General features: G+C 35.4%; 1 protein-coding gene across 1 annotated transcript; it reads left to right on the forward strand.

The window, feature by feature from the left end:
- The first annotated feature begins 1,035 nt into the window (after positions 1-1,035).
- On the forward strand, positions 1,036-14,050 carry PNPase (polyribonucleotide nucleotidyltransferase 1). The gene is made up of 9 exons (XM_069816743.1): positions 1,036-1,233; positions 2,020-2,937; positions 6,398-6,571; positions 6,856-7,049; positions 9,571-9,734; positions 9,830-10,017; positions 10,403-10,526; positions 12,610-12,843; positions 13,814-14,050. The coding sequence occupies exons 1-9, from the start codon at positions 1,043-1,045 to the stop codon at positions 13,976-13,978; spliced, it is 2,352 nt and encodes a 783-aa protein (XP_069672844.1). The 5' UTR covers positions 1,036-1,042; the 3' UTR covers positions 13,979-14,050.
- Positions 14,051-15,350: the final 1,300 nt, after the last annotated feature.

Genomic DNA, 15,350 nt, shown 5'->3' on the forward strand with positions numbered 1-15,350 from the left:
TAAGGGTGTTTGAGAATAAGGTGCTTAGGAAAACATTTGGGGCTAAGAGGGATGAAGTTACAGGAGAATGGAGAAAGTTACACAACGCTGAACTGCATATATTGCATTCTTCACCTAACATAATTAGGAACATTTCATGTAGCACGTATGGGTAAATTCAGAAATGGATATGAAGTGTTAGTTGGAAGGCCTGAGGGGAAAAAACCTTGGAGAGGCCGAGACGTAGATGGGAGGATAATATTAAAGTGCATTTGGGATATGATGCTAGGGACTTCATTAATCTTGCTCAGGATAGGGACTGATGGTGGACTTATGTGAAGGCGACAATGAACTTCGGGTTCTAAGAGCCATTTGTAAGTATGTCATTCTCATTGCATACAGAAGGTAATGGTTCCGTGGATTGATCAAATATGTACATGGTATGCAGAAGTGTACTAATGGTGACCTTCACTGCAAGGAGGGGTGAGTAGAAAGTGTAGTGAATAATATTGTGAGATTTTTTTTTTTTTATTATTATTATGGAGGAGGGATCCGAAGGTTTACACTGCAGCCTGAGGCTTATTGTGCTTATCAGTTTATCACTCATACTCTGTGAATGACTGGATAGGCAAACAGTTGCGCTCTTATTATAAGTACATACAGCATGCTGAACTATGAACTTAACCTGGGCTGTGGTATGGATGATATTGTATGTGAGTTAATGATGGCAAAATGAGTCTCAAGGTCCAATGCCGAAAGTAACCAGTACCCAGCAATTCTGCTTGAATTATTGAGGGAAAACCTCGGAAAGAACCCCAATTATGTAACTTCTTCCAACCTGGATTTGATCCCGGGTCTGCTCTTTTTTCACGGTCAGACGTGCTAACCGTTATTCCGCAGCGCTGGACTATATTATGAGATTGTGAATAAAATAGTCTGGTAATAGTAGTGAATGTTGTTACCGATACAGCGAGAGAGGTGGGTGGATGGTAAATGCGTGGTAAAATACCATGGTCGATCAGACACATGATCAGGTGTCCTTGTCATCTTTCTTATCGGACTGATGTCGCTAGTGTACAATATGGCGGCGTCCTGTAGGTGGAGATGTTGGAGAATTTATAACTTTTCAGAAAATATTAATCTTTATAATACGTATTTGTTAAAATGCATATCTACAAATTTGAAGTGTGTGAAAAGGTTTAGTGATATTAACGTTAATAGGATTCCTGAAGTAGTAGTGCCGTTTTCAAACGGGTAAGTTCCTTTTTAACCTAACATTTTGTTGCATGTTTTATGAGGTTTTCACGTAGTACTCACATACAGTTCTCAGCATTAAACTTTAGGAGTTCCATCATATTTCCTGTTGTCGTTGGTATTAATAGTAGATAACATGTAAACATTGACAAATATCAACATTTAAAATGCACCTGGGTGAAGTGCCGGCAGTTACATGCATTGCTACCATGCAATTTGTGATATCACTTTAACAGAATCATTATTACTTTTTGTCAATGAACTGGGCAAAATGTTTAAAAATAAGAATTAGAGTTAATCTAACCAGAATTTTGTTAGATAGCTATTACCCCAGATCACATTACGGCTATTACAAACTGGTCGCAAAATGGATAATCGATCGAGTATTGGCATAGCCTATCTTTGAATTCATTTTTGAGTTCCAGTAAGTCAAATATATTCAAATGAAAAAACATGCAAATGTTCAGTCTTTTGATTTATTTTAATGTAAAATACTGAAATAGTTATTTTACAGTTACATTATTAGTGTGTGTAATAATGTAATAGTAAAATAACTCTTTCACTATTTTATAGTCAAATAAATCGAAAGACAACATTTGCATGTTTTTTTTCATTTGAATATGCCTATCTGTAAATTGTGACTATCATTATAATGGGGACAATTGAACAGAATTTTAAAACATTGTGTGTTATATTTACCAACATTAAACATTTCGTAGGATCTATCACTGTAACATGTATGATCTATATAGCCAAATATTTAATATTTTGTTTCTCTCTATGTAGGCGGAATTTGACATTGTCGACAGGAAAGTATGCTAGATTTGCGGACGGTTGTGCTGTGGCAGAACTCGGTGATACATCTGTTATGGTAACAACTGTAAGCAAGACAAAACCTTCTCTTTCCTCATTTATTCCATTGGTAGTAGACTTCAGACAAAAGGCAGCTGCTGCAGGAAGGATTCCTACGAATTTCCTGAGAAGAGAACTAGGACCAACAGAAAAGGAGATTCTTACAAGTAGATTAATCGACAGGTCACTGAGGCCGCTGTTTCCAGATGGTTACTATTATGAGACCCAAGTGATGTGTAATCTTCTCGCTGTAGATGGGGTGAATGATCCAGATATCCTTAGTATTAATGCAGCATCCGCAGCACTCTCTTTGTCGGATATACCGTGGAATGGTCCAATTGGAGCAGTAAGGGTTGGCTTTTGTAATAATGACGTTGTGATAAATCCAACGAGAAAAGAATTGTCGCAAAGCACATTGAACTTAGTTGTTAGTGCCACGCGTCACAATCTTATTGTAATGTTAGAGGCTGCAGCGGAAAACATATTGCAACAGGATTTTTTAAAAGCTATTAAAAGTGGAGTGAAAGAGTGTCAGAATATTGTACAGAGCATACAGCAGCTTCAAAAACATTATGGCAAAGCCAAACGTGAGTTTGAACCTCCAGTTGTACCGAGCGAAGATATTATGGAGGCAGTAAGAAGTTTCAGTGAGATGAGACTAAGGGAAATATTTCGTGATCACACTCATGACAAACTGTCAAGAGACATGGCGGTCTCTGCTGTAAGGACTGATGTTGTTGATAAACTGAAACATGCTTTTGGTGAAGGTGTGGATGTCAGTACTGTAACTGAATGTTTTAATCGAATTTGCAAAGAGACATTCAGGTCATTGGTGTTCGAAGATAATGTTCGGTAAGACATTAAAAAGTATTTTATACTGTAGTATAATAAAATTTTGGGTACTTTGCTAGGAGACGTCGTTGCACATAGTAGGCCAGTTTTACACTAATCCTAAACATTTTATTAAATATTGAAGAAGTTCTGAATTATAACCTAAAATAAGACACTTTCCCCGACACTTATTCATAATAAGGTGAAACGACCAATGCATCTTGTATTTTTGGTTCAGGGAAAATACTTCGTTTAACCATGGTCTATATGCAACGACGTCTCCTAGCAAATTACCAAATTTTGAAAGGGACAGTCCCTATATGCTGTTAATCGAACAGGTGAAGCAGCGGATTTTTACACTGGAGTACATGACTTTCAACTTCTGCGAATGTGCGGAATTTGTGGCGGGAAAAACGATGTTTGGGCGTTTTTTTTCCTAAAGAAATCCCATTTCAGTTGGCTTTGTTTTATTCAGTTTGAACCACTTCATTTTCATTGTCCTATGAAAGTTCATAGCCTTTGTAGCCAGCATTGTACTACCGTGTATCTTCTGAGTCTTTGTCATTATATGGGATGAACCACTTCAGTGGCAAACAACCGAGAAAAAAAAAATTCGTAATAATGCACGATATTAATGGATTTTGTAGTAACTTTATAATGTACTTAACTAGAAATTAAATAATTTAATTAACGCTCTTATTGACGCACATTTCTCTGATATGTTTTTCTACGCCACAAAATTTTGTTCAGGCGTACTCTTAGACAGTAGTTTTCTTCTGGAGGAAAAAGTGATGGAACTCTGTGTAGAATATTTTACAGTGGATAGGCAGATGATTACTGTCTAAGGCACTGGAATTTTGTCGTTCTTAGCCTCCTTGTCCAACTAAGACTTTCAAGGGCTAAACAGAATTAAAAGAACAATTATATTAAAAGCATATAGTTATTCACACATTTTTCGGTTTCATGATGAAAAATGTAACAAAAAGGTGCCGGAATTCCAGTCCGACGCATTCCTCCAGAAAAAAAGCACTGCTCTTAGATAATATTTTCAATTTTTGTTTGTCATTCTCTCGTATCTTATCTTTATAAGTCCATTGAGCCAAATTCATGAGGAGGTACATGTGATTATGATTGATAATCAGTTATTAATTCTTATATTCCCCTAGAAAGCATGATGGCATCCATCTTTTTTTAGTTGGTCATTTAATGACGCTGTATCAACTACTAGGTTATTGGCGTCGATGGGATTGGTAATGGCGAGATGAGGCAAAAAAAATTGTGTTTTAGCCTTTAAATTCCTGCATAGCTCTACAGTTGCGCAGCTTCTTCTTCTTCTGTAGCTCTACAGCCCAAATTAGACCTTGGGTTCTTTCAGGTGTTGCTTCCACTCTTCCCTATTTGTCGCATCCCTTTCCATGTTTCTACTCTCCAAAATTCTTCCTCCATCTTCTCTGACTTCATCAAACCATGTAGGCCTATCTCTTAGTCTACCTATTGGTCTATTTCCATACATTTTTCCCTTTAAAGATTTCAAAGGTATACTTTGTTCACTCATCCTTAGCACATGACCTGCCCACTGCAATCTTCTTAATTTAACTACTTCCGTTATGTCTGGCTCTTTATATATCTCATTATTATATCTGATTCTCCACAGCCTGTGTTCATTCACTGGACCAAAAATTCTTCTCAATGAAAACTCCTTAAGCAGTAGCCAGAAACGTCTGCATGCAAATGGAAACATTCCGAGTACCCCCTTTGATGAGGTTAAATTATAATTTAAAATCACATTTGGTGTTTATTCTTATTGGATGTGTTTGATAGAGGTGATATTAAGGTTGTATACTTATATGCTAATGGGAAAATGCATTACAGTACGTCAACTTCACACACTGTGATAGCTTAGTCTGATAGAATACAATCCAGGCAAGATCTCACATTGCCAGAACACCACATAAAATACTCAGTAAACAGAAGTACTTACTTAATCCACTCCTCTGGTACCTTTTGATGGCGAGGATATGAGAGATCTCCATCTGCTCCTATCACAGACAGTCTCCTCTTCTGTAGTGCCTCTCTAATTCCATCTTCTCAGGTCTTCCTTGAGTCTTCAGTCATTCTACCCTAACCTTTATTAACCTCCTAGGCGATCCGTTGTACGTGACCAAACCATTTCAACTGTTATTCTTGGATAATCTCGTCCAGTGACTTCATTTTAATGCTGTCCTTATGGTTGTATTCCGGATTCTATTCCTTCTAGTCTTCTCTATTTTTCTAAGATATCTCACTTCTGCTGCCTGGATTCTATTCTTGGTTCTCTCAGTCAGTGTCCAGAATTCACACCCATATGTTAATGTCGGGATATAAGTGATCTTATAAACTGCCACTGGTATCTTTGTTTTCTTTGACATCTCTTTATTGTCGAGGAAGTTCATTTGGATGGCATAAAAAAACGACTTGCCACTGCATTTCTTTCTGTAATCTCTGTCCCCATCTTCCAATCCGACCTACTAATTGAACCCAGGTACTAAAACTAGGTAACCTGTTCAAGCTGTTTACCATCGATTGTGATATTGTGATTCTTGTTCTTCTTAGTGATGATAAATAGTTTTTGTCTTGTCAACATTTACTGCCATTCCTTTAATCTTCAACTCCTCTACCCGTACCTTGATGTTATATTTTAAGTTCTTTTCATTAGAAGCTACAACTATCAGATCGTCAGCAAACACCAAATCTGTCAGTCTCACTTGTTTCATAAGATAGTTATCAATAGTTAATTTCTTGACTCTTTCATGACACTTCTTCATAGTATTATCACAGTCTAGTATATACAGTCGCGAAGCTCAATACATAGTAAATATGCAAACATTAGATAGTTGCTCACCACTAGGATCGCTAATATCGCCTCATTACAGGCAATGCAAAATAGTACTGTCACAGTCTATTGTTTTTAGCATCCTCAAAACTCAAGCTTCGTGACTGTATATAGTAGACTGTGGTATTATCAAGGTATATAATAAAGAGTAGGGGACTAAGATTACAACCCTGTCTAACTTCTTGTCTCGTATCGAGCTCTGCAGATCCTGTATTTCCCATTCATACATAATTTCTACAGTTCATCTACAGACTTCTTATGGAATTATACAGTGTTTAAATAGAAGTAACAAATATAAATACAATAAAAAGTAAAGGACTAACATTACAACTCTAACTTCTTGTCTTGTATCGAGCTCTGCAAATCGTGTATTTCCCATTTGTACATCATTTCTACAGTTCATCTACAGACTTCTTATGGAATTATACAGTGTTTAAATAGAAGTAATAAATATAACTCAATAAAATTTTATCAAAAATAAACATAACTTACTTTTTAATACAACAATGCCCCATCAATATACCCATATAATTCTTAAGTCTGCTCTTGTATTTTTTTTTTATTTCTAGTGTACATTGAGCTAATATTTCTGTTTTTACATTTTGTCAGATGTGATGGTCGTGGCATGGACGAACTACGAAATATTTCGTGTCAAGTTGATCTTTATAAGCCATTACATGGGTCTTCTCTTTTTCAACGAGGCCAGACACAAGTATTTTGCACAGTTGCTCTAGACTCTCCAGAGTCTGCCTTGAAGATGGATCCAGTCACTATGCTTACCAGGTATGCATGGCAGTATATTCCACCAGGTGGAGTGAAGCTTTGGCTCAACTTTTTTTTTTTCAGAAACATAAATTTATGTTTCTGAAAAAAAAAAGTTGAGCCAAAGCCTGATGTTCTCTTGTTTTACGAATTGTTAAAGCTGCTTATTTTTAAATATGGCCTACTGATTAAATTATTTCTTCATTGTTGTTATTATTATGGCAATGTTAAATTCCTATATCCTACAACCATGGAAAAGACACAATACCGTATATAATTATTATAATTATTATTGTTTTGTGCAGCGGACTGAAAGAGAAGAATTTCTTCATTCACTATGAATTCCCACCATATGCTACAAAAGAGACTGGCCGTATTGGTCCTATAGGCAGGCGAGAACTTGGACATGGAGCATTGGCGGAGAAAGGTTTGCACCATGTCGTGCCACATGACTTCCCATTTACCATCAGGCTTACCTCTGAAGTGCTGGAATCTAATGGTAAGTCACTCTAATTATAAACTTAAGTTTCTTCCTTTTATTGTATCTGTTAAATTATTGAAATTTTAATTACTGACTCACCCCTAGTTTAAGTACAATGAAATTAATCCCTGAAAATAATCCCACTAATCATTTTCTGTACTTTGCGATTTGCTCCACAGGCTTCTGAATATTGTGTATTACACCAATTTGTAGTAGTCTATTTGCTGTGTCATTAGCTTTTACATCCAGTCTAGGTATTGTTCTTGAATGTAAAATGTTGTCAAGTTACAATAACTCAAAAATGTCTATGTGCATTGAAAACTAAGTATATAGTAGTTGTGCCATGATGTAATTTCTTTTAGTATGAAAAATACTGTTTAGTCTGCTATATGATTCTCCTTTTTCCTCTATTTTACTTTGTAGGAGGATCTTATAGGCGCGAACTTCATAAAATTACTTGGTTTGGGAGTGAATTAAAAATATGCTAGTACAGTAGAATTCCTTTTAACCGGCACCAAAGGGACCAGGCTAGTTCTGGATACGAGATTTTGCTGGATAATTGGATAAATACCTGTATATACAAAAGGTACCAAATGTTGAAACTGCAGCCATGTGAAGCTTATTTCTCTATCACTTGCACATAACTGAATAAACGTAAAAACTGTGTGGATTTTCCATTTTAAAACACATCACACAACACAAATAATAAACTAATTCTAAGTTCGAATATTCACTAAAAATGAAAATTCGTGCGAACTTCCTAATGTGGCAACACTGATAACCTGAACATAACTAACGAAACATAAAAGCTGTGTAGATTTTCTGTATTAAATGACATTACAGAACACAAGTAATACACTAATTTTAGGTTAGAATGTTCACTGAAAATGAAAGTTTGTGCGAACTTCCTCTAATATGGCAACACTGACGCCCCAGACTGTTGGCAATCTGGCAGATTTAAACTTTTTTTTTTTTGCCCAGCCAAAAGTGCCGCTGTTTTATTACTGCTGCTTATTTGGGTGCCAGCTACGAGGGATTTTACTATGTAGTATTTTTATACCACATGATGTACAGGCTGAACCTTAAGTAATGTCATTAATTTTAGGGGGTTATTCTTTGAGATATTTTAAACAAAACAGTTTAATACAATTTTGCTCGTTTTTATTTCCTTTTCAAGATAAAAATAGTTGTATATGAAACATTTCACAGCGTGTTTTGGGAAAACCATTGATTTAATTCCCAATATGCTGTCAATGTAAGAGAGCAGTGTATTATGATAATAATTTATTAAAGAATTTTAGTTTTGTTCTTTAAATGTGCAGAAATTTGATCCGAACAAATTTAACTTTTCATTCTGAAAAGGAATTTTACAATGTTACATTTATTCAGATCAAATTTCTGCACATTTAAAGGACAAAACTAAAATTCATGAGACGAAAAATATTTTAATGAAGACAGACATGCCACTAAAGAGTATAATAAAAGTAATTCACTCTAATCTGACTGTAAATGGTGTGTGTGTCACATTTTAAAAGCTGAATAATTTGTTGTTTTGTGTATGGTAATGTACAGAGCGTTCGCCTACGGGTGGGGCCAGGAAAGCGGCCTGCCTGCGGTGTCGCTTGCGGGAATCGTCTATCCGTAAGCTTCCGCTTTCTGTACTATACTCTGTAGGGTTTTAATTTTAAAAGTTTAGCAGCAGTAAAGACTGATGTTTTTGAAACACTAACTTCCTGTGAAACAAGTCTTAGAGAATTATTAGGAGAGCATGTAAATGATGCACTGATTCCATCAATTTTTTTCTTCCGTCAATACTCTTTGTTTTCGCTTAGGAATTGTAGCATTTATCGACCCTGTTGCCCTTCATTTATTAACAAGACATCTAACAGTTTCTCTACCCTGAATTGGAGCACCCGAATATTTCACTTCAAATTGCCTACGCACCTCTCTACATGACTCTGTTTTCACATATGCATCATAGTACATAAAAACTCTCTGTTCAAGCGTGAATTTTGCATTTTGCATTGCTAACAAATTTTACACACACACTGAAGATTTAAGCAACTGTGTCAAGAAACTGCACTGTACGTGTTAAATACTGCAACATCTGGCTCACAACTGATAACTTGTCGACCTTGATGTCCTTGATTGTCGAGCATGTCTCAACAACTGCGCGCACAAAGCGACGTATCAGCACATGCCGCTTTCCTGGCCTCGCCCATAGGCGAACGCTCTGTATTTACTTATAGTTTTTTTTTATGAAAATAATAATTAATGGTGTCAAGTTTTTCTTGTTGTTTCACCTTTTTTGAACACGATTTTCAGCTTGTTTCAGAATTTTAACTTGGTAACCCTGATATATATATATATATATATATATATATATATATATATATCAAATCTACATTATTCTTGTTTATAAATGTTGCTCATACATGTAGCACAACTATAATGATTGATTATAAAAAATGAACATTTTCGATCCAATTTTTGTTTCGTTATTATAATATTCAGTTATGTTATATATCAACAATGATAGGATCATCCTCAATGGCAACAGTGTGTGGAGGCAGTCTTGCCCTTATGGATGCAGGTGTTCCAATATCTACTCCAGCTGCTGGTGTTGCAATTGGATTAATCAGCCGTTACACTGGCAATGATACCAAGCACATGGATGATTATAAGTTGCTTACAGACATTCTGGTTAGTATGTTTTCAAGTTCATAATGTTTTCTTTCTTATTGTAGAGCATGATCCTTTCTAAATATAAGATACTGAATGAGTGTTTTATTATTTAGGGTATTGAGGACTATATGGGTGACATGGACTTCAAGCTAGCTGGAACAAAAAAGGGTATTACAGCTCTACAAGCTGATATCAAGATTCCTGGACTTCCACTGAAAGTTGTTATGGAGGCTGTTCAGCAAGCCACAGACGCAAAATCTAGAATTATTGACATTATGAATGAGACAATAAACAAAACAAGGTAAGAATAAGTTGGACACTTTAACGCATCATGCCATATTTGCAGTGAAAATTTTTTATTTCTCCAAACTGACACGGTTTTCTGTCATGCTCGCTGGGAAACATGTTTTCCTACAGTGGTAATCTCACTTATAAGTGGCAGACCCATTGTGGAAGATGGTATAATGATATATGAGAAGTAATGGAGATGACAATGTTGACGACATTGATGCTGATGATGATGAAGACGACGACAGTAATAGTGGTGGCAGTAAAATTGTAATTTTTTGGGTGTATTGAAGTGCTACTTTCGAAGGAGTAAATTTTATGAATTACTTGTTAACTGCAATTTTTTAGAGTTTTAAATGATTTCTTAGTCGAATTCATTATGTGTTTTTGTATTGTAGGAAACAGAGGAAAGAAAATTGGCCAGTATCTGAAAAATTAGATGTACCTGCACATAAACGAGCAAAATTTTTGGGTCATGGTGGCAGAAATTTGAAACGCTTACTAGTTGAAACTGGAGTTCAGGTATGTAACTTATTCATTTCTTATTAATTCATGGTACCAGTTAATATAGTTGCAATACTAATGTTTTTATAACTTGAAATCCTGCAGTCGGAGTGTTTTTAATTAACTTCTTTATTTCATTGGAAATTCGTTGCACAAGCTTAATTGATGCTGTATTCAATAGTTCTTTTTTATCATCTTCAAACATTGAGCTCTTCTATCTGATCCCCTGTATGAGCCTCATGTTGTTTGCATTTTGTTCTAGATCTAGATATATTTGTTACACTATTACATAGTTTAAAACTAATATTTAAAATTGTTAATGAAAGTACATTGATTAAAAAATCAGAGGTTACTTTTTGCATTTTGTTACCAAAGAATATAAACGTAAGCGGACATTTTATTAAATTGTTATACATATCCTCCTGTACATATTTACTGTGTAAAGTTGTAATGTATATTTCATTTGCGTTTATTTCATATGTAATTTTATTGAAGTGATAATCCTATATATTTATTGAAGACCTCCTCGGAATAAGGATGTAACCAATAAAACTTCATTTACAAGCAGAATCATTTGACTAATCAACCATACAAGTTTATTCACTTATTGAATGCAATAATTTATTGTTACAAATTAATGCTTCAAAATTAATTCTCCCACTTAAATCACATATTTCTATAATTTAATGTTACCTACATCCTTTCGCCTGAGAGGTCTTCAATTACACTTCAGGTGTAAAAATTAAAAAATGTATTCTTATAATTTAGGTGCAGTTTTGATTCTACCTGCGAGTTACTGTTGTGTATTGACGTTTGTCAGTTAATATATTATATTGTCTTAGGCAGAGATCCATGTAATGAGAAGCTTACTGTATTGCTATATAATAGCAGTTCTGATCTGATTGTATTTGGAATTTTGATGACTTGCTAATTTTTTTTAAGACAAATTGCAAATTTATTATATGGTACTTTACATTTGATGGCTGCTCCACTCTTCAGCAGTTACCCTGAATTTCTTTTTGCCATCCTTCACGATTGTGGCAACCTTCCTCTTGCAGGTGGCTGTTCCTCATTGTTCCTCATCATTTGTACTATTTCCTCTCTCCATGTTCTTGGCCACACACATTTTCTCCTTTCATGTGGTAACCATTCCAGATGTATCTTCGTCCACCTTTCCTCTTCCGTTCTTTTTACATGACAATACCTTTGAACAGTTAGTATTTTTGTTCGTTTAATCACTAGCTCTTCCTTGTCCATCAGCTGTCTCATCTTTATTTCTTCTCCTCTCTAACCTTGGCCCCTCTTCTTATCCCATCCATTGCTGGGATTTAGATTTCTGACAGTCAACAAGAATCCATTCCTTTCTTCCGCCCCATATGTCCATATACTTCCTATTATAATTTCAAGAATCCTCTTCTTCATCTGTTTGGAGATTACTCTACTCCACAGGACTCCATTCAATATCTTTATGTCCACCACTATGAAGTAACAGTTCACATGCCTGACCTTGAATCGAGCCGGCTGGGTTCAAATCCTGATTGGGACAAGTTACCTGGTTGAGTTCTTTTTTTTTTGGGAGTTTTCCCTCAACCCATTAAGAGCAAATGCTGAGTAACTTTCGGCACTGGAGCCTGGACTGATTTCGCCGGCATTATCACCTTCATCTCACTCAGATGCTAGATAACCACCATAGTTGATAAAGTGTCGTAAAATAAGCAATAAAAATCTTTATCACTCCCATTACCTGCCTTATTCTACTGTATGATCCACATCTGCTTCTCAGTTCTCAGACTCATGAATAATTGATCCCAGTATTTAAACTGTTTCACTGCTATAATATTTATTGTTCCTTAAGGTAGGATAATATCTCTTCCTTCACCTGCCACAACGAGATACTCCGTTTTTTTCATATCTAATGAAAAGCCTCCTATTTTGAAGGCTTCCAACAACTTTTTCATCATATACTTAGTATCTTCACTGCATTAAGTAATAATAAGTAGCTGGTTGTCTGCAAACAGAAGGGAACATGTTGTGCCATATTCTACTCAAAACCCCATATGAGGTGGTATATAGTAACATACTTCTTTTTCAATTGTTTCAGGTTACACAACTAGATGATACTGTATTCTCAGTATTTGCACCCAATCAAGCTGCAATGGATGAAGCTAAAGAATTAATTGAAGAGTTCCTAGCAGCTGAAAAAGAGCCAGAACTGGAGTTCGGTGGTATTTACACAGCCAAAATTGTTGAAGTGAGAGACATTGGGGTTATGGTTACATTGTACACATCAATGGCTCCAGCATTACTCCATAATTCACAACTTGATCAACGAAAGGTAACTTGTAAATAGTAATACATACAATATTTGTACTTATTACATCCCAATATAATTGTGTGATTAAATGTGTTACGTTAGAGTTTTACTAAAAGTTTTATCTAAGTAAGTTCTATGCAAATAATGTTTTTAAGTGCCACACAGATAAACTATAAAACTGAATGCATGTCTCATATTTCATGTTCGTTTTCTGAGTGTAATAAATAATTCTTAAATTATATACCAAGGAAAGTAAAGAAATGAAGCAGGAAGGAAAAGAAATAAACAGAAGTAGAAGCAACGAAAGAATGAAGAAAATGAACTACAGATGTAATGAACCACGGATTCATAGATGAACAAAACTGAATTTAGTTTGTTAAGGGGACACGCTACTGAGTTTTCGTCAATTTTGGTCAATGTTAAAAGTTAATTTTTTTTTACTGATGAACTGTATTGACTAGGAAAAAACCCATGCACCATTTCATTGTAGGTAGCCTTAGCATCATTTTAAAAGTTTAAGAAACAAATTATCTTTATATGAGACCCAGATATTTGTTTACTAAAATTATAAACACTTTTTGTATATTTTATTTTTTTCCGAGTACATTTTTCAACATAAAATTTTGAAAATAATTGTGCACATGTAACTCATCAACATCTATTCGATTTTAAAATTTAAAAAACTTACAATCAAAATTGTGGAGATTAGAAATCTCAGTAGCGTGTCCCCTTAATGAAAGAAAATCAGAGGGTGAAGAGAACTTTGCCTTATTGCACAAGATAATTTTCTATTGGATTATATATTAACATAAGAGATGTACAACTCTACTTATTTTTTGATAACTCCACGCACACTACTGTCGTTTACTTGTTTATAACAGTGCTTGCCTTTTAAGAATGTACCTGCTGAGAGCAACGATACAGCATAGCGTTATATTAAAGTTTTGTTCATTTTGTATTTGTATGCATTATAACTTAATTTCTCTTGTAGGTGAATCATCCCAGTGCATTGGGACTGGAAGTAGGAGACGAGCTTCAAGTGAAATATTTTGGACGAGATCCTGTATCAGGCTTGATGCGTCTTTCTAGGAAAGTTCTTCAAGGTCCAGCCTCTGCAGTCCTGAGGAACCTTGGGGATAAAGGTTCTTCAGTCTGATTATTATTGTTAACCATAAAACAATAAATTACTATTTTATATATCTTTGTGTTAATAAAATTTAATACCTTATTAGTATCATTTATGAGGTTCAAACCAGTACAACAGTAAATTTTCCTACTCCTAAGTCCTGCATGAGATTTCTTTCTTTCTTTTCCTTTTTTGCTTTGCTAAAGGAACAGCAGATGTGAGAAAGCATTAAGATTCTACTAAAAATAGTGAATTTAACTGTGATAGATCTCAATAGCAAAGTCTAATTTCAAAATACTGAAAACCAAACGAAGGAGATTTTCCTCTTTGGAACGCAGTGTTCTTTGTAAATAATTAATATCCTCATTTATTATGGACATCTTTCTGTAAGAGAAAACTGATAAAAATTTTATTTTCTCATGTGATGTTTAAAAAAAAGTGTGAATGTGTGTGCATGCATATGTGGACGTACAAGCTGAACTAAAGGGAGGGGCTACTCATCAATTAGCACTGGTCAGCTTGATGAGTTAATGACTGAATTTGGTATAATTTTCCTCTGTTCAATACCTAATTCCCTCTTTACCCATTCCTATCCAGTCCTCTGACTGAACTCTTACTTTCTTTGACCCTGATGGCATTAGAGCATTCGAGGCCTAGGGGTTCATTTCCCTTTCCTTCCTCCTCTTTCTACTTTTCTGTTCCTAGTGCTGACCTGCTATGGCACTAAAATCGTCCTCCAGTGGCTTAAGGAGGGAAAGCTGGTGATCAACAAGATCTCCCAGCTAGGTCCAATGGACCCGTCGACCAACAGCAGGTGTGGTCCTCCAGACATTCTGGGAGTTGTGTGTGAATGAAGTAACCACCAAAACGTTAAAATATGGTGTTCACTTAAATCGGCTACAACTTGCCATTTTTCACATCCCAAGGGAAAAAATGGAACTCTCTGCATCAAAATCCACAGTTAATTCCCGATTTACCACGAAAATCGTCTGTAGCTGCATTTAGATTGGCAACAGGCCATGATTGTTTAGCCAAACACCTGCATAGAATTGAAATATATCAGTCCCCTAACTGTCCATTGTGCAACTCAAACCAAGAAATGGATTCGGAACACCTCAAAATCTGTGCTTCAGTGGCTGGTCATGATAATATCTTTGAAAAATATTGGAGTGCAAGAGGCCAAATAACTTTATTGTCAAACGCCTGGCATTAGAAAACAACAACAACATATGTGGACGTAATTTATTGTATCTGCTATTGATCATCATTTATCAGTTCCTCTGTACGTTATATTAGTGTTAACATAGCTGTATTCATTTACAGTAAGTCTCAGCAAATGTTCCCTGTGCTTTGCCATGTAAAAACTTTCGATATGCCTACTCACCCTCCTCACAGTAACTGC

The sequence above is a fragment of the Periplaneta americana genome, chromosome 17, assembly GCF_040183065.1.
Source record: "Periplaneta americana isolate PAMFEO1 chromosome 17, P.americana_PAMFEO1_priV1, whole genome shotgun sequence".
Lineage (NCBI taxonomy): Eukaryota > Metazoa > Arthropoda > Insecta > Blattodea > Blattidae > Periplaneta > Periplaneta americana.

What these genes read in the sequence shown, in the direction of transcription:
- PNPase (XM_069816743.1), top strand. Translation starts at nt 1,043, where the DNA reads ATGTCGCTAGTGTACAATATGGCGGCGTCCTGTAGGTGGAGATGTTGG. An exon ending in GTAGTGCCGTTTTCAAACGG is followed by an intron (nt 1,234 to 2,019) that starts GTAAGTTCCTTT and finishes CTCTCTATGTAG; the next exon opens with GCGGAATTTGACATTGTCGA. An exon ending in GAGACAATAAACAAAACAAG is followed by an intron (nt 10,018 to 10,402) that starts GTAAGAATAAGT and finishes TTTGTATTGTAG; the next exon opens with GAAACAGAGGAAAGAAAATT.